The sequence below is a fragment of the Hyaena hyaena genome, unplaced genomic scaffold (genome assembly GCF_003009895.1).
Source record: "Hyaena hyaena isolate Hyena2069 unplaced genomic scaffold, ASM300989v1 scaffold_50, whole genome shotgun sequence".
Taxonomy (NCBI): domain Eukaryota; kingdom Metazoa; phylum Chordata; class Mammalia; order Carnivora; family Hyaenidae; genus Hyaena; species Hyaena hyaena.
The window spans coordinates 4,699,155-4,717,604 of record NW_024080682.1 but is presented as its reverse complement, the minus strand read 5'-3'; the positions used below and the strand labels follow the sequence as shown (position 1 = coordinate 4,717,604).

At 44.2% G+C, this 18,450-nt stretch overlaps 1 protein-coding gene across 8 annotated transcripts in view; it reads left to right on the top strand.

Annotated features, from left to right (window-relative positions):
- Positions 1 to 18,450, top strand: part of LMBR1 (limb development membrane protein 1) — a 148,292-nt gene that overhangs the window by 34,800 nt on the left and 95,042 nt on the right. For 5 of the 8 annotated variants that reach the window (XR_005528210.1, XR_005528209.1, XM_039230687.1 and 2 more), the window contains one exon: positions 4,062 to 4,201. The exons of 2 other annotated variants lie outside the window; for them this stretch is intronic. Coding sequence is in view for 3 of the 6 variants with exons in the window: in XM_039230687.1 (XP_039086618.1) it covers positions 4,062 to 4,201 (140 nt within the window). In the remaining 3 variants the exon portion in view is untranslated. Of the gene's footprint in view, positions 1 to 4,061; positions 4,202 to 18,450 lie in introns of those variants that run through there. One more of the 8 variants, XM_039230685.1, reaches the window with a different exon arrangement.

The following is an 18,450-nucleotide window of genomic DNA, read 5'->3' as shown; positions in this document are numbered from 1 at the left end:
TCCTCCGCTGCTAAAAGGAACCCGGCAAGAGCTCAGACGAGTTCTGGCATGTGGCCGGCGGGCCCGGGGCCACTTGACGCAGGGTCTCCACAGCGGCCTCCGCTCTCCCATCAGCGCGGAAGCCTGTTCCCCGGGCTTCCTCACCTCCCTTTACACCCTTGCTTTCTCCTCTGCTCCCCCTCTGAGTATCTACTCAGGCCCCTAGAGTAACATTGAAGCCAAAAGTTACATTTTCTGAGAGCTGCTGTCTGCTAGTTATTTGATTTGATTTGGATGAAAGTAATTGATGTAAAAATAGAATGCCTAATTGGTGACGCAGGAGCCGGTGCAGGTGAGAGAAAGGCCTCCATGCAGGGGCTAGGCCGGGGCTGGGGGGTGACCTGGTGGGTTCTCAGGGAGGTCCCCCTGCAGACAGAGATCCTGGCACAGGGTGTCCTCGTGAGGGATGAGGTGGAGCACCCACGTGTGTCCGGCGGCGCTCTGTCACGGGGGCCGAGCCCTCGCAGGGTGGAGAAGGCACCCGTGCAGCCTGGCGGAGCCCAGGTGGGTCGAGGAGGGCGTCCCCGAGGGAGGCAGGACCGTCCAGAGGCGCCTCTGCATGGGTGCGTGTCAGGTCGCCTACAGGGCTTGGCCCGGTAAGGGTAATGGAAGCCCTTCGCGGTTCGGGGCAAGGGAACGGAAATGAACAGAGTTGCTGCATTGCAGTTGGAAGTATCCGTGTGGACTCATGGGTTTCAGTGTAGAGTTACAGAGCCAGATCCAGATGTGACGGTGGGTACGCGTGAGTGTGTACACGCACGGACACGCATGCTGCCTCTGCCTGTTCACAGGGAGCCCAGCACCGCACCCACCTCATCACTTCTTTTTTTTTTTTTTTTTTATAAAATTTTTTTTTTTTTTAATTTCTAGGAGACAGAGAGAGAGAGACAGCGTGAGCAGGGGAGGGTCAGAGAGAGAGGGAGACACAGACTCTGAAACAGGCTCCAGGCTCTGAGCTGGCAGTCAGCACAGAACCCGACGCGAGGCTCGAACCCACGAACCGCGAGATCATGACCTAAGCGAAAGTCGAACGCTTAACCGACTAAGCCACCCAGGCGCCCCACCACCTCATCACTTCTAAGTACGGTCTTCCGCTAAGAGGACCCGGGGCTCCCTGGAGGCGAAGCTGACTGCAGGGCTGGGGGAGGGGAGTTCAGGCTCCTTTTGTACCCGCGGTAGCTGCCAGAATGCAAGCAACTGCTCCAAGAGGAGAGCCACGTCGACAAGACCTAGAAGGCGTCAAGGGCCTTCACACCAGCCAGGGACAGTCTGAGCATCAAGATACTGACCGTAGTGCACCCTACACAGGATAAAACAACAGTCTGCGCTTCATACTGATAGGAATCGGCAAGGGAATACATTGTTTGACAAGGAACAGGATATTTTTCCTACTTTCAAACTTAGCTTCCCAGAAAACACTGATGAAAAGGGAAGAGGGTGACGTTAGAGCGGAGCGCCCGGCAGACGGCGTCCTGCATCAGGCAGAGCGTGGCCACAGTGGGGCGGGCAGTTCTAGGCCGCCTGGCAGCCTGTAGACAGAAGCACGGAGCGTGGCTGCTGTCACGCTCCTGGCTCGTGGACGTGAAGGTGGGGGCGTCCAGCTGCTGCTTCCGCCCCCTGCCCCTTGCCCCAGCTCCACCCTTGCTCTTCTCAGACTGAACACCCAGACTCAGCCTTGAGCCCCTGCTCTCGGCCCTCTCCTCCCAGGAAGTCCCGTCCGTTCTGTCCTCAGAATCCGCTCCATTTTGGAAGGCGACGTTTCCAAAGCTGCCCTTGAATCTGAGGGCCACATCTGCAGGCCTGTGGGCTGTGACCACTCCTGCCCTTTTTTTGACCCAGTAGGGCCCCCTTGCCAGCGTTGGCGTGCACCGCACCAGCCTTTTCTGGGCGCATCGGCTCCCGTCCTGGCTGCTCACAGGCACTGCGACAGGCGGCAGCGGCTCGCCCGGATGCCTAGAGCCCAGCCCCAGGGCCCGGGATGCAGGAGATTGGGCAGCGTTTTGTTGAGAGCCGGCATTGTCATGGGGACCATATGTTCAGCATTTTCTGGATTGCCCGTGACTTCAAAAGCTGTACCTATTTGCATTCATAAGCTTACTTTTTTGTCAGATGACAGGTCCTATGGTTTCTTCCTGCTGGGTACGTGGTGCGCGTCATGTGAGCTGAGAGAAATGAGCGGGGTGGTGCTGAGGGTGCTCCATGGGGCACGTGACATAAGGGGACCCGAGGGGCAGAGCTGACTGTGCCCAGGGGCGTGGAGCCATGAACTACATTGTCTCTGGGGGTGCGAGAAGGCCAGGTTCCGCCCGCTGTGTGAGGGACTGTGTCGTGGAGCACACTGGAATGGCTGTGCAGGGCCTGGCACGGGGACCGGGCCAGGCCTGCGTGTGACCTGACTTGTAGCATTGGAGGGAAGAAGCGCTGGCGCTCAGGACAACTTCGTCACTTGACTTTCGAGGACAGAAGCAAAGTCGCACACTTCCGGTCTCTGGCTGGCCGTTGCCAGAGTTGGCAGTGGACTGGATGGAGATTTTTCCAGTGCTTTTCCCAGGAAACATGCCCGCTCAGCCAAACGGCTTGTGAGGCTTCTTCGGTGCCTGGTGTGTCTGTGCTGTGGCTGTGGTGTGTCACAGGGTCTGCATGTCTACATTACCAGCCGTTTACCGCACGGAGCTCTCACGGCCCTTGTGCCCGTTAAGTAGGAAAACGCTTCTGTCGGTGGCCACAAGGTGGCACTGGCCTCAGCGTTACTCTGGTACGTGTGTGTTTTGAACGTTTAGCATGATATTTTTTCTTTTACCTTTGTACGTTTATTTTCACATTTTCCTAAATTTACTAAATTGACTTTAAGGGGATGGATAGTAAATTAAGGCTCCAACTCTGATGTTGGTGAAGTTTTCTTTTGCCATTTTGGTCTTAAAAAATCTTAAAAAAATTAGATAACACATTTTAATCATTTCAGGCATGAATATCTGAGGAAGTGAAAGCCCCTTAGAACCCTGCTGTCCTACAGGATTGTCATATATTATGCTAGGGGTTTGTTGTTTGTTTTTTTTTTTTTGGTACCTCTATTTTCCTCTGTGTGTATATGTGTTTTTTTGGGGGGGTGGTGTGGGAGAAGCATGTTTTTCATTGTCCATGCCTTTTCAGGTTTTTAAAAATTTATTTCATGCTCTGTATTGGAGCATATTTACAATATCTTATTTTTAAAAATGACAAAATAGTGTTTTAAATATCTTGAATAGAAGGATATTGTTTAATAGTTCCCTTCTATTTACTAGTATCGTTTATTTTGCCTTTACTCATTTTAAGAGGTAGCTGACCAATGGCTTTGTAAGTTTTTTCCTCTTGAATTAACCATTTTGAACTGATTTGTTTTTCATATTGCCCTCATAAGTCGTTTTTTCACCTGAGTCGGCATTTGCACTGCTCTTACATTCTATTTGCCCAAGTTGTTAATTAAATGCCATTGTGAAATAAATATTTAAATTTAAAAGAGGGAAGAGACTATGGTGTATTCTTTTTTTTTTTTTTTTTTTTTATTTATTTCTAGGAGAGAGAGAGAGACAGCTTGAGCAGGGGAGGGTCAGAGAGAGAGGGAGTCACAGACTGAAACAGGCTCCAGGCTCTGAGCTGGCAGTCAGCACAGAGCCCGACGCGGGGCTCGAACCCACGCACCGCGAGATCATGACCTGAGCGAAAGTCGGACGCTTAACCGACTAAGCCACCCAGGTGCCCCGAGACTATGGTGTATTCTTTGTAAAATGTATGACGTACTCTCGGTCTTCAGTGTGTGAATCTTTCAGGGCCCACGTCCAAGTTCATGAGCTTCGCGTCTTAGAGTGTGTCTAACTGAACTTCCACTACCTTATGGGTATCGTTGGTCTCCCAACTGCATGCTTAGTGAAATTCCTATGTAACTCTTTCAGATTAAAAGATGCAAGAGTTCTTACCCTTTTTGAGTTTGTACCACATTCTGTGCCTTTTCCGGTTGCTGGTGACGGCAGTCTCTTCTCTCCCAGGCTGTGTCTGAGCACCTTCACGCTGGCCGTGTCAGCTGGGGCCGTGCTGCTCCTGCCCTTCTCCATAGTCAGCAACGAGATCCTGCTCTCCTTTCCTCACAACTACTACATCCAGTGGCTAAATGGCTCCCTGATCCACGGTCAGTATATATTGCTTGTTATAGTCACAGCGAATGGTTTCGTTTTTTTCCTGCCCTGTGTTTTTAGATTTGCCTTTTCTGAATTTGCTTCATAATTTGCATCTTCTTCCAATAGACCATGAGTCCTTCATAAAATCACAAAACCAGATTTTACTTACTTTCCCTATTCTTAGTTGTGAAAGGCTTTTTCTGTTTTACCTAATCAAGAAGCAATGTTTATACTTACAATGATTTTGATACTCATTTAAAATTTATTGAAAACTTTTAAAATTTAATTTTTTTATTTTATTTGTTTTAGAGAGAGTGAGTTAGGGAGAGGGGAAGAGGGAGAGAGAGAGAGAGAGAATGAATCCCAAGCAGCCTCCATGCTCAGCACAGAGCCCATCATGGAGCTTGATCCATGATCCTGGGATCATGACCTGAGCCCAAATCAAGAGTTGGATGCTTAACTGACTGAGCCGCCCAGGTGCCCCCATTTAGCAAGAGAATACTGGTTTATCTGCATGTGTGAAAAGAACTCAGCATCCTTTTGAGACCTAAAAATACTAACCATAGTTTTCTACTTTGTTTAATTTCCTGTTAGTAACTTTTGTCATTTAAAAATAGATAGCAGAAAGGGGGAAAACTTTTTTGTCAGTATAGACTTTAAAATTAATGTGTTTAAAAAATGACCTACTGGGGCACCAGGGTGGCTCAGTCGGTTAAATGTCCGACTTTGGCTCAGGTCATGATGTCAGGGCTTGTGAATTTGAGCCCCGTGTCCAGCTCCGTGCTGACAGCTCAGAGCCTGGAGCCTGCTTCGGATTCTGTGTCTCCTCTCTCTGACCCTCCCTTGCTCTCTCTCTCTCTTAAAAATAAACTTTAAAAAATATAAAAGGACTTACTATGGGCATTATAGTATATTGCTTGGAGGCCAAATATATGTGCATTCCAATCTTGACTCTTCCTTTCTAGAAATTTTTAGTTAGGTAAGACATTTTAATTTTAATGTATAAAATATGTTAAAAGATCTAATACATAGGTCTTTTTTTATATGTTTCATTGCCCTTCCCCCTTTCTTTCATACTGTGATTTGTGTGAAACACATCAGCTTTTTAAATGTTTTATTTATTTATTTGGGTGTAGGGGAGTTGCACAAGTTGGGGAGGGGCAGAGAGAGAGGGAGAGAAAATCCCAAACTGGTTATGTGCTGTTAGTGCAGAGCCCGATGTGGGGCTCAATCCCACGAACTGTGAGATCATGACCTGAGCTGAAATCAAGGGCCAGAGGCTCAACCGACTGAGCCGCCCAGGCGCCCCAAACACATCCGCTTTTCATTAGATTTTTGTAAATATGTTCTGGTTATTTTACTTTTTAATTTTATTTGCTTTTTAGATTGACAGGATTATTAACATTTTTATATTGTCCAGTCTTTTGTCTTCCTTTGGTTTCTCTAATTGTTTTGTTTAGAAGATCCTTTCCCTCCTGAGATATGACAAATACTGCCTCCCCTGCTACCATTTTCCAGAAATGATTTTGTTTATGCTTAACTATTTAATTCACTTGGAGTTTATACAACCGCCTTTTCTCTTACCCGTTGTGTTGAAAGAAATGGCTACATTTGCTGCAGAATATTTGGAAAACAGAATACTCGGTAAAAAAAATTGTTACTCCCAAACCTACCAGCACGTTACGGTTGTGCATTCCGTGGCCCGTGGCCTCGAGTGTGGACTGTTCCTGGGCACACATCACCAAGTGCAGAGCCCTCACGGACTCCCGGTTAACTTGCACTCCCCCCCATCCACACATGAGGGGGGTCCCCATGCCGTTAACTACTTTTCTGTGCTGTTGACAGTATTGCCTGGAGCTGTTTTAATCATGGATTGTTTCCAATTTTCTAATTAAAACTGTAGTGTCCATCTTTACAAATAAACGTTTGCCCGTAGGATAAACTTCTGCAGTTCACTTTCCGGGTAGCACACTCAAAGAGGCTTCCAGAGGATGTTTCCCCGTCCGAAAAGCTGTTTGACGCCCACCGGTGGTAGCGCTTTCCCGGGTGGGAGGGCTGGGGTCCTCTTCTCAGAGAGCACCCTCACCTGCTGCGGGGGGTCCTCACCGCCGGCCACTCGTGCGGGACGCGTTTCCTCTCTTAACCATACGGTGATTTAGTTACTAGCGAGGGGACATTTACAAGGATACTCAGAGGTCGTAGGTTGTTCAGTTATTTTTTAGTAAATTACTATCTGTGTTTCCTTTGCCCATTTTTACAGCATTTTTTCCCTCTTTTTTTTTTTTTTTTTAGTTTTTATTTATATTCCAATTAGTTAACATACAGCGTACTGTCAGTTTCAGGTGTGCAGTATAGTGACTGAGCACTTCCGAACGTCACCTGTGCTCATCCCGACAGGTGCCCTCCTTAGTCCCGTCACCTGTTTCACCCACTGTCATACCCACCTCCCCTCTGGTGGCCATCAGTTTGTTTTCTGTAGTCAACAGTCTGTTTCCTGGTTTGTCTCTCTCTCTCTCGTTCCTTTGCTCATTTGTTTTGTTTCTTAAATTCCACACGAATTTAAATCCTATGGTATTTGTCTTTCTCTGACTAACTTATTGCACTTAGCATTATACCCTCTAGACCCATCTGTGTTGTTGCAGATGGTAAGATTTCATTCCTTTTTATGCTTGCAGTGTTTTCTAATGTTTATTTATTAAAAATTTTTTAATGTTTATTCATTTTTGAGAGTGAGAGAGAGCACAGCAATGGAGGAGTTAGAGAGAGAGGGAGACACAGAATCCGAAGCAGGCTCCAGGCTCCTAGCTGTCAGCACAGAACCCGATGCGGGGCTCGAACTGTGACCTGTGAGATTGTGACCTGAGCTGAAGTCGGACACTTAACTGACTGAGCCACCCAGGAGCCCCTTAATTTACTTATTTTGAGAGAGAAAGAGCGAGCACCAACCGGGGAGAGGCAGATGGGGAGAATCCCAAGCAGGTTCCTTGCTGTTAGCATAGAGCCTGACACAGGGCTTGAACCCACAAACCATTAGATCATGATCTGATCCAAAATCATGAGTCAGACACTTAACTGACTGGGACATCTAGGCACCTTGCTTGTAGTGTTTTTTTTTTTTTAAGTAATTGGTTGTCTATGAGAGGTTAATTGCAAACATTTCCTCCCATTTATCCTTTAATACTACGTAAGCTGTTTTCTGACACGAAGAATTTTAGTTTAATCACATATTTGAATCTGGCCTTTGTGGTCTCTTGTCTTCCCTGAAAGTGGAAACAGATGGAGAAATGATGCTCAGAAGACCAAATGAATTCAGTAAAGTTAGGAGTAACTGTTAATGGAATAAAAAGAAGTTACTCTGTTTTTGTTGCTTAGCAAGTGAAAAAACTCAGACAGGCAAACTGGAATTGATACAGAGAATAATAAGTCATCTACTGATTGTTATAAAGGCAGGAGTCAGCCTGGAAATCAATGGCTATGAATTTTTGGTGAGTGTTTTAGATGACATGTTATTTGTTATTAGTAAATAGGTGGATAGAATATAATTTAGAAAATGGTTTTTGCATGCATGTCTGAAATGTTTGAGGAAGACTGTTTGGCATGGTCCCCATGGCCCTGGCTTTCTGGGAAGCTGTAGGGACTATATGGTGCCTACGTCTTGCAGGCTGGGCTCCAGGTGTTTTTACCAGAAAGAAGTACAGCTGGCCTCAAGATGGGCTAACCAGTACAACAGGTGAGGTGGGTCTTGTTTCTAGTTTTACTAAATAGAAACTTCATGTTGTAGTTAATGACCTTCACATACTCTAAATAAGGGTCATTTCTCTTATCGTGCTTATGGACTGGAAGTGGGATCTGCTAACACGCGACAGGCTAGGTGTTTGGAGGCCTTAAGCCTGGAAGTAAATATACTTATATTGGTTCTCGTTGTAATGTGAGGTGTGCAAGCTTGGGTATTTTATTTTGTTTATAAATCAGGGCTTAGAACAAGGATTCCCACACAGGGGTTGCCTAATAACCATATGTTGAATGAATAGATAAAGTGTATACTAAACAATAAGCTCAAACTCCAGTGAAACCTCATCCGCTGAAAGTTGGGGAACTGAGGAAACACCTTCTATGTGATGTCACTGCTTCTGAATGTCCTCTTAGGAATGGGGGGCCTGGGATGTCCGCCCTGGAACTCTTCTTGAGGGTTTTATGACCTCTGGCTTTGTTTCTGCTAATTCTTTGGTAGGTCTGTATCCTTTGCGGAACGTAGTGAATTTCAGAAATCTTTAAATGCGTCTTTCTCTTCTAAATTCATAGCTTTCTCTAACCTTGTTGATGACATTCACGGAGTGCTTATTATGAGTCTGGTAGATCGTCCTGGGCTAGAATATTTGTCAACCTTAGACACGCTTGCTTCTTGGCTTCTAAAAAGGCATTAATGGGGGCAAATTATAGTAATCCCGAGATGCCCTCAGGCACTTGCTGGGTTCTAGCCGCTCATCTCGCCTCCGCTGTGGAGTGTCCAGCCTCCCCTAGGTGATCAGGACCAGTTAGCCCAGCCAGCGCAGGAGCGCCCTTCCTTGCGGGTAGACTCGGCATGAGGACCCAAGTGCTGGGCCGCAGGCTGAACTCCAGTTCAGCGGAGCCAGTGTTGTGTCTCCTGGCGGAAACATCCCTCCGTTCGGAGCTCGGACCCCTAGGCTAGCAGCACCGGTGCCTAAGGTTATAGGAACGGGAGGCAAAAGTTTCCCTAGCGGGCACTAGGGATGATAGTGAGTACCCCACCCCCTGTCTCCCCGTTGATTCCTGGACCTGGGAGCCAACCACCATATTGGATATAGAGGCAGGGCACATCAGCCTCATGTGTATGCCATTTCCTGTTGCTGATGCAGTGCTGCTGCTGCGGGTCCAATGCTGGCTTAGGTAGCGCCTTGTTCACGACGGACAGTCAGGTCACACGGCTGGCGTGGAGGCCCATGATCAAGTGTTCAGTCTCTGCCCGGGGCCGGTAACGGGCCAAGGTCTGTTGTGTGTGCTGGCTGGCGGGGCTGGACTCCGGAGGCCTACGGGCCTGCCATGGATGCATCAGGAGCCATTGCATTTGCAGATCAAGTGGCCTAAGTAGTGGAGCTGGCACAGCGGCCTGTACTTGTTGCGGAACCTTCTTTGATTCCGGACCCCACTGTCAGCCGACAGCTCTGGGCGTCGCTTGGTAAAAGGGTGGGAGTAACACACCAAAATGAGGGCTGTGTTACCTTCAAAGTCCAAGGAAGCCTGTGAGCCTTGGGCCCCTTCTGGTTGGAGGAGGATCCAGGGTCAGCAGCTAAGTCTTCACCTGAGGACAGATACCGCCAAATGCCTCACGCACTGGGCCCCTAGAAATTTCACTGACATAGAAGGGCCCTGAGTTATTCTCTGGTTTATCTTACACCCTCTGACATGAACATGTCTCACCAGTAAGTCTAAGAGAGCCGTTGCTACTCTTGCTCCCTGGATCCAGTCAGCAGATTGTCATCACTAGAATGGACCAGTGGGACATTTGGTGGAAGGGAAAGGCGATCAAGATCCGTGCGGAGTCGATTGTGATGTGGGGCTGGAGAGGTGGTGCAGCCCTGCGGTAAGACAATCTAGGCTCTGCTGGCCTTGCAGCTGAAGGTAAGACACTTCGGGGGCCGTGTGGACGCAGATGGGGACAAAGGTGTTTGTCACGCCAGGAGTCACGTCCCAGGTACGAGGGTACGTGCCGATTCACTCGGGCCGCGAAACCACAGCTGGGGCAGCGGCTGCGGCGGGAGCGTCGCCTGGGTAAGCTTACGGTAGTCCGCTGTCCTTGTCCTGGGGCCCGTCTGCCTTGGGGACAAATCCCTAATGGTGACAGTAATCTCTGCATTTCCTTCAGGGATTTTCCTTGTTAGAGGCAGTTCTGGGGGCTTCTGCTTGGCCTTCCCCCCATAACAGACAGCCCGTACTACACAGGTCAGGGAGCCAGTGTAGGGATTCCGTTAGCTGTTAGGGGTATCGGTCCTTGTGCATTCCGGAACCGGGGATGTGACTGTCGACCAGGTTTGGAGGCCCCCGTGAGGCACGTGAGACTCCAGCTAGCCGCCCGTTGGCCAGCTGACCCAGAAGCCCTCCTCTGACAGTACGCTCTGACAGTGACATTTGGGGTCAGTGGTTGGCAGTCCTTGAGAAGTCTGACGATCTCCTCGACCCCGGGGCAGTTCTGCCGCCCATAGTGGCCTGTCTGTAAGGCGTTTACCAGCGTGGAACACTTATGAGATTTCCTTGTTACTGGCCTTTCTTTTTGTTAAGCCTTTAGTGAATTTGGATCGCCTGGTCCAGGGCTTTCGTACTGAAAATGTTCAGTAGTCATTGCAGAGTGAATAAAAGTTATTTATTGTTTCATTAGGAATACCTTGGTAAAAAAGAGCTTAATTTGAAAAGAAATTTAGTGGCTTATCCTATAAAATTGGCAGTATGGGTGGTTTTGATCATTTTTGCCTTTAATGTGTAAATCACATGGATTAGAGGCTAATATGTTTTGATAATGCTTTAGTATGTGTAACTATATTTAGTTTGAATTAAATACACTGGATTGTGAGCACATGGATTTGAGATGTTACATGTTAACATATAACATTCCTTGGAATGCCGCTTCACTCTTCTGGCCCCAGTTTAGTAACAGACATAAATAAAATATTAACCTTAGTTCTAAATCTCTATCATGTGGCAAGACGTCTCGCTGTCTATAATGAGAAGATGATTAAAATAGCTTGAAATATATGATCTGCAAAAATGATAGCGGAGCTGGAAATAGGCAGGATGGCAATCCTCTGGTCACTGACAGTTTTCGCCCATGATCTCTGTCACTTGTCACCCGGATGCTGTGAGGTGTGTCGCGTGGCTCACTTAGTGTGGTCACGACGCACCGGCAGCTGTGGTTATTGTAGGGCGGTACGAAGGCTTCCTGGGTTTTCCTTCTGGGCCAGTGGACATGTTCTGGAATGAGGTGGGGGTGGTGGCAGCACAATGTCGTGAACACACTAAATGCATTAAATTCTTCACTTTAAAGTGGTAATTTTATGTAACGTGAGTTTAAAATTAAAAACGAAACAGGACTCAATCTTTGGAAGGTAGGAGAATGATGGAATTAAGTTGTAGCCTTAAATAAAGTCAGGAAATGAGCCTTGGGGTTTGAGGTGCTCCCCCAGTGGGGGCTGGTATTTGCTAAGCTGCCAATACTCACCATACTGAGGAGACAGAGACACATGTTTATAACAGGATCGCCCAGTTGATAGTCTGTTAAATGATAACCACAATGAAATTGACTAGTCTTTGCAAGGTATGTGTGTTTTGTTTTTATTTTTCAACAGGAATAGGCAATACGCTGTTGTGGACATCATGAAGAACAATACAAAATCCATCTTAATTTATGTATTTTCAAGTTGCATAGAAGGTTAAAAAAATCAGACTTTCATATTATAAGCAATTAAGCTTTAAAAAGATAAGTATTACATCTACTTATGTATAGATATTAACTGAAAAAGTCCTTAATAAAGTTTAATATACCATTATTAGTTAAATGTTACTAATAGTTTCCAGTTAATTAGTCTTAATGGTCATTTATCATAATATGCATCAGTTTAGTTACTGGATATTAATAGAGATGTTTATAATACTAAAAAACAGGGGTGCCTGGGTGGCTCCATCAGTTAAGCATGTGACTCGATTTGGCTCAGATCATGATATCCTGGTTGGTGAGACTGAGCCCCATGTGGTCTATAAACCATCAGCGCAGAGCCTGCTTGGGATTCCCTCTCTCCCTCCCCCAGTTGCATGAACGCATGGGCTTGCTTTTTAATAAAAGTAAACAAAAGCAAACATTAAAAAAAAAAAGGAATCTAAGTGTTCAAAGTGAGAGATTTGCTAAATTAAATTTCAGTAGGTCTGAACAGTAGAGTGCGTTTGTTGCTATTCATGGATTCTGATGTAGAAGAGCTTTTGTGGGTAGAGAAAGATGCTGGAGAAGTGTTTTTCTCTGGGTGGTAGCGTTCATCATGGGCTATGAAATGGTTTCAGTGCTTGCTTTGTGTAGTATTTATGTCATGGGCATGTATTGCTTTTTTGTTACAAGAGAAAACTTAAGATAAAAAGTTTCACAACTCATTGCTAAAGTTGTTTATTTTTTGTTTTTCTTCTAATAGAAGCTGTTCTAATTCTGAACTTCACACAGTACTTACTATTCAAAAGCAAACTTGTAGTCTTTCTCTAAGGTTTTTGCTTTTCTTGGTAGAATTTTTATGTTATGTAACTTTTTGACAATTGGATTAGATCCTCAGTTCCACTGAAATATTGATTTTCACTTAGATTTGTCATTTTTAATTATTTAATATGGCTGAACTCTGATTAATTTTCTGTTTTAAATTCATGAAGTTTTTGGTCTCTGTGATGAAAAGTGATAGATCATTTGCTTCATAGTATTATGTTGGATTTTGGAATATTTTGTGAGTCCAGCAGATGGAGCTAGAAGTTAATTCATCCTGTGGTGATCTGGTAATTCAGTTTGGTTTGGTTTGGTTTTAAACTAAGTATTCTAAAAACAAAAACAGAAATAAAAACCCAAACCCACAAAATACAAAAAACTATTCTAGGATTATTAAATAATCTTTGTTTAAGTTCAGATACCTCTTTGGGGAATAGGCATAGGACATCTTTCAAAAACACTCTCACTGATACTGATTTAGAAAAACCACAAGGGTTTTGAATTTTTAGGATTGTACTGCACTACTATACTAAAGCATATAATTTCAGGTTTTTGAAGCAGGGAATTTTGACTACTGTTTTTTTTATTTTATAAATGCATATGTAATAATATATAATAAATCATATGGTATATATGAACCTTAATTTAAACTCAGAATCAAAGAAATTCTTAAGGGATATTAGTGTATGTATGTCTGATATATGTTTGCAAAACGCTGGAAACTTAATAAGTCTTACAAAGTTGCCAAGAATATAATTACTACTTAGGAATGTATGTTGGATATATTATTTTTCTACATATTAGCTGTTTTTCTCATAGTAACTTTAACTATTATGTTATAGATTTGATAATTAAATTAGTATAAGCTAAGTCTAAAACTTTCACATTTATTTACTCTGGTTAATAAACTTAAGTTTTTGCATTTTTTTTCTTTTTTTTTTTTAAATGTTTTCTTTATTTCTGAGAGAGAGAGAGAGAGAGGCAGTGTGGGCAGGGGAGGGTCAGAGAGAGAGGGAGACAAAGAATCTAAAGCAGGCTCCAGGCTCTGAGCTATCAGCAGAGAGCCCGACACCGGGCTCGAACCCACGAACTGTGAGATCATGACCTGAGCTGAAGTCAGATGCTTAACCGACTGAGCCACCCAGGTGCCCCAAGTTTTTGCATTTAATTATTTAGACTTTTAATGAAAGATGGTTATTTATGTAGATGATTATCCTGTTAAGACTGTCAACTTTCAAATTCTTTGTGTTCAGTGAATATTTCTTGCAAAAATAAATAACAGTGGTGGTTCTGTATCGCATTATATCCGTTTCTATAATTGTGTTTGTCAAAATCATTAGTAATAATATTGAGGCTCCTGGAAAAAGAGCAGTTGGGGGAAGATTTTTAGATTATACACATATCTGTGTTATATGTACACACATATATGGCATGTAGCGTGTATATCATATGATGTATGTGACACAGATATACACACACATATCTTACATATATGTAAAGCTCAGTACTGAAAGTAGGCATTTAATTTCATGTCCAACTGGAAGAGTCGGTGTTCAGAATCTCTGTGATCACACTCGTTATTTTCTTCTCTTGCGCTGCAGACGTTGCTGCTTGATGATATCTGTTGATACCGATTTATTTATTTAGCTTTTTGTAACTATCTTCATTTAAGATTTTTTAAAAAATATTTATTTATTTTTGAGAGAGAGAGACAGGGAGACAGAGAGAGGGAGAACAGGGAGGTCATAACCCGAGCTGAAGTCAGACACTTAACCTAGTGAGCCACCCAGGTGCCCCAACTGTCTTCATTTTAAGGGTGTGGGTTAGAGCAGATACTTCTTCTGATTTGTGAGCTTTTGCCCATGGCAGAGTTTTATTTCTTAACTTTTGATTTTCAGAGAAACATTTGAGTTTGTGTTGTCCCTGCATGAAAGGGGCATACGTGATCAGAAGGATGAATCCTGGACGTTTGTGTGTTTATAACTCACTGACGGCAAGAGAGTCCCCTGTGCTGAGTGTAGTTGATTGTTTCACAAGACAAAAACTAAGTAAAAATTTTCGCCCCATTGTAAAGGTATAGTGGATTCTAAGCATTTAAGGGTTCACATTCATGGTTGCAGCAATCTGAGCGAGAGCGTTGAGCTCCCTGCCAGGTGGTAATTCGTGATTTGACTGAGGCTGGGGTTTGACCTGTGCGGCCACTGAAGCTAGAAAATAGAGTAAATACGGGGCCGATGAGCCAAGCTCTTACGGCATCTCAGTTCAGATGATCGCCTCTGCCCTCAGGCACTTTGTTGGAAGGTTACCTAGCGGATTTGGAGAAGTTTGAGTTTCACAAAGAGGTTTAAATAGGTTTCATTCTTTTGGTCTTTATGGGCTTCTTATGGAAAACATAGAGGATGTAGGAAAGTAGGAAGAAAAATCATCTCTGATTTTACTGCATTCGCATTGTTAATAATTTGGTGTATTTCTTCGCAGTTTATTTTTTATATCTACTTTTTGGGCGTTGTTTTCATATATTTTTAATGTCCTGTGTATACAGGTTTTCGTTTTGTAAGCTTTCTAGGGTGTAATTAATGAGAATAACTCTTTGGGAAAGGGGTGACAGCTAATGGGCTGTAACTCACTCACTGTCTCATCTCTATCTGGTCACATTGCTGCTGTGCGTTAGAATCTGTCAGTGTTTGGAGCATTTGCGTTATGTTGAGACAGGGCAAGTGGGGAGACACTAGCATTTGTGTAGTATTTGGTGTGTTATTTCTCTTCTGTTCTTTATGAGAGCCCTGTGAGCTCAGTTGCGGCCTATTTTATACATGAGGAAGCTAGAAGTTCCTTTTCCAGGTCATATATAGTGGATAGATGCAAACTTAGATATAAAGTGCCACTCAGACATCTGCCATCAGGACTGGGAAGGTCTTAAAAATTTTTTTTTAATGTTTATTTTTGAGAGAGTGAGAGAGCATGAGCAGGGGAGGGGCAGAGAGAGAGGGAGACACAGAATCCGAAGCAGGCTCCGGGCTGTGAGCTGTCAGCACAGAGACTGACATGGTGCTATAACTCACGAACTGCGAGATCATGACCTGAGCCGAAGTCACATGAGCCACCGACTGCGCCATCAGGGACCCCAAAGGTCTTTTAAATCATGAATAGTATGAATGCCTTGTTATGTTAGAGGACATTATAGTACACAAAGTACACATACTACATTCAGGGTTGTGCTGAAGTTGGGTTGTTAAAACCTTTCTGTATTTGGTGTTTTAAGAAGGCTTGGGTGGGGGTGTCTGGGTGGCTTAGTCGGCTGAGCGTCAGACCCTTGATATCAGCTCAGGTCATGATCCCAGGGTCATGGAATGGGATTGAGCCCTGTGGTGGGCTCTGTGCTGAGCGTGGAGTCTGCTTGAGACTCATTCTTTCTCTCTCTGTCTTCTCTCTGTCTCCTTCCCTTTGCTCACATGTATGTGTTCTCTCTCTTTCTCTCAAAAAAAAAAAAAAAAAAAGGTAGGTGGGTAAATAAATAAGTAAGCTTGGGTGTGGGGGCACCTGGGTGCTTCAGTCAGCTAAGCGTCCAACTCTTGATTTCGGCTCAAGTTCTGACCTCACGGTCATGGGATCTAGTCTTGCATTGGGCCCCATGCAGAGCGTGCCTTCCCCATCACGTTCTCCCTTGCTCTCTCTCAAAAATAAATATTTTTTAAAAAGGCTTCGATGTCCATGTCCACACATATAAACACATGCAGAAGTGTTTAATTCTGTTTTAATGTCTTACAAACTGATCAGAAGCTCAATTACGTTTTGCTTTCCACAATTGGATGGCATTAGTAGGCTGTCATAGTCCCAGTTTAACATTTCCTTTAGTAAAATCTTATCAAACTGGTTGCTCTTTTCAGCAGATAATATTAACAAAATTCAAATATTGTGCCTTTTTCATCCAGAATGTTAAATGTGAGATACCACATGGTAATTCAGAAAGAGCAAGAGATCTTGGATCTAATCCCCTGTCATTTGTAAGTTACGGAGTTTGTGTGGCATTTATTTAACCTCTTTTATTTATTTATTTATTTATTTTTTAAATGTTTTTATTTATTTCTAGGAGAGAGAGAGAGACAGCGTGAGCAGGGGAGGGTCAGAGAGAGAGAGAGGGAGTCACAGACTGAAACAGGCTCCAGGCTCTGAGCTGGCAGTCAGCACAGAGCCCGACGCGGGGCTCGAACCCACGAACCGCAAGATCATGACCTAAGCGAAAGTCGGACGCTTAACCGACTAAGCCACCGAGGCGCCCCTATTTAACCTCTTTTAAAAAAGAGTTTGATTTCTGAGTGGATTGAACAAGGGGATCTCAAAGTTCTTTTCTGCTCCACAATTGGTTTTTTTTTTTTTGTTTTCTTGGTGCATTAAAATAAAAGTAAACTTTTGCTTATTTTATTTAAAAAAATGTTTTTAGGGGCGCCTGGGTGGCTTAGTCGGTTAAGCGTCTGACTTTCGCTTAGGTCACGATCTCGCGGTTCGTGGGTTCGAGCCCCGCGTCGGGCTCTGTGCTGACTGCCAGCTCAGAGCCTGGAGCCTGTTTCAATCTGTGACTCCCTCTCTCTCTGACCCTCCCCTGCTCATACTGTCTCTCTCTCTCTCTCCTAGAAATAAATAAAACATTAAAAAAAAAATTAAAAATAAATAAATAGATAAATAAATAAATAAATAAATGTTTTTAATGTTTATTATTTTTGAGAGAGAGAGAGACAGAGAGTGAGCAGGGGAGGGGCAGAGAGAGAGGGAGACACAGAATCTGAAACAGGCTCCAGGCTCTGAGCTGTCAGCACGGAGCCTGACGTGGGGCTCGAACTCATGAACTGTGAGATCATGACCTGAGCTGAAGTCGGACGCCTAACCGACTGAGCACCCAGGCGCCCCTAAACTTTTGCTTATTTTGAACAAACTTTAATTTCAGAATCTTAAAAATGTTGTGTCTATCCTGCTTAAGTATTTTGTTAAAATAAAGAGGTCTTTATTTAGACCATTACAAACAGGAAGAGATGTCCTTTTTATTTAAAGCAATTCTTTGAGAAGATATAAAACATTTTTTTCCAGGTGATGTGTTTTTATTCCCCTGCCCACCCCACCCCCCGAATGAAAGTAGCAGGTATTGAATAGCATGATAGGAGCTTAACACAGTGAAGCTTTGCAATTGTTTCATTCTTATGTTTAATATGTTTTTAGAACACCATCATTTGATTAGAGCACACTTTCTAAATGTATCAAAGAATATAGTGGAAATGGTGTAGAAAAAGGAGGTAAGAGAATAAGCCTGATGGTTCTGTGAAGGGTCTTCGAGGCTCATTGTAGAGTATATACGGGAACAGTTAAGGTTTAGGGGTTTACGGCAAGAGAGTAAAGAGAATGGATGTTTCACAGTAGCGAGCACTTCCATTTTGTAAGAGAAAACCAAGACAAGGGAATTGAGATTTAGGCTTCATTCTGTTGTTGAGTTGTGTGTTGAAACAGTTTTCAAAAGGCATAGGACCATCAGTTAGAATCAGGGAAATCAACTGGACACAGTGGGTATCCTCAGGTTAAAGTAATTTTTTAAAGATTAACCAATTCACGAAGACAGTAAAGAACAAGTGCTCTGCTGTGATATTTTATGCCCAGAACTTTCCCTGCATTTTATCAAAAACTAAGCCTCAGGTATGCAGTAAGAAAAATTAAGAAAATCAGTATTCAGGTGTTGGTAGAGAAAACACTTTAAAAGCTAAATGTAGTTTGGCCAAGATGGAGTAGGAGACTGTATATGCGCTCTCACCTGCACCGACCAGGTGACCGCGAGAACATAGACGGTGAAGAATAGTAACTTAGGACAGATGAGTCCTGCGCCTGCTCCAGGGAGCTGGTGGGGTGTGGGCTCGGGGGCGGGGTGGGGGGGGCAGACTGGTGGGCGGAGGACTAGAAAGCAGAGAAACCTCTTCTTTTACAGATGGATAGAATTAATGGGCCATCATCATGTTCTCAGCTTCAGCATTT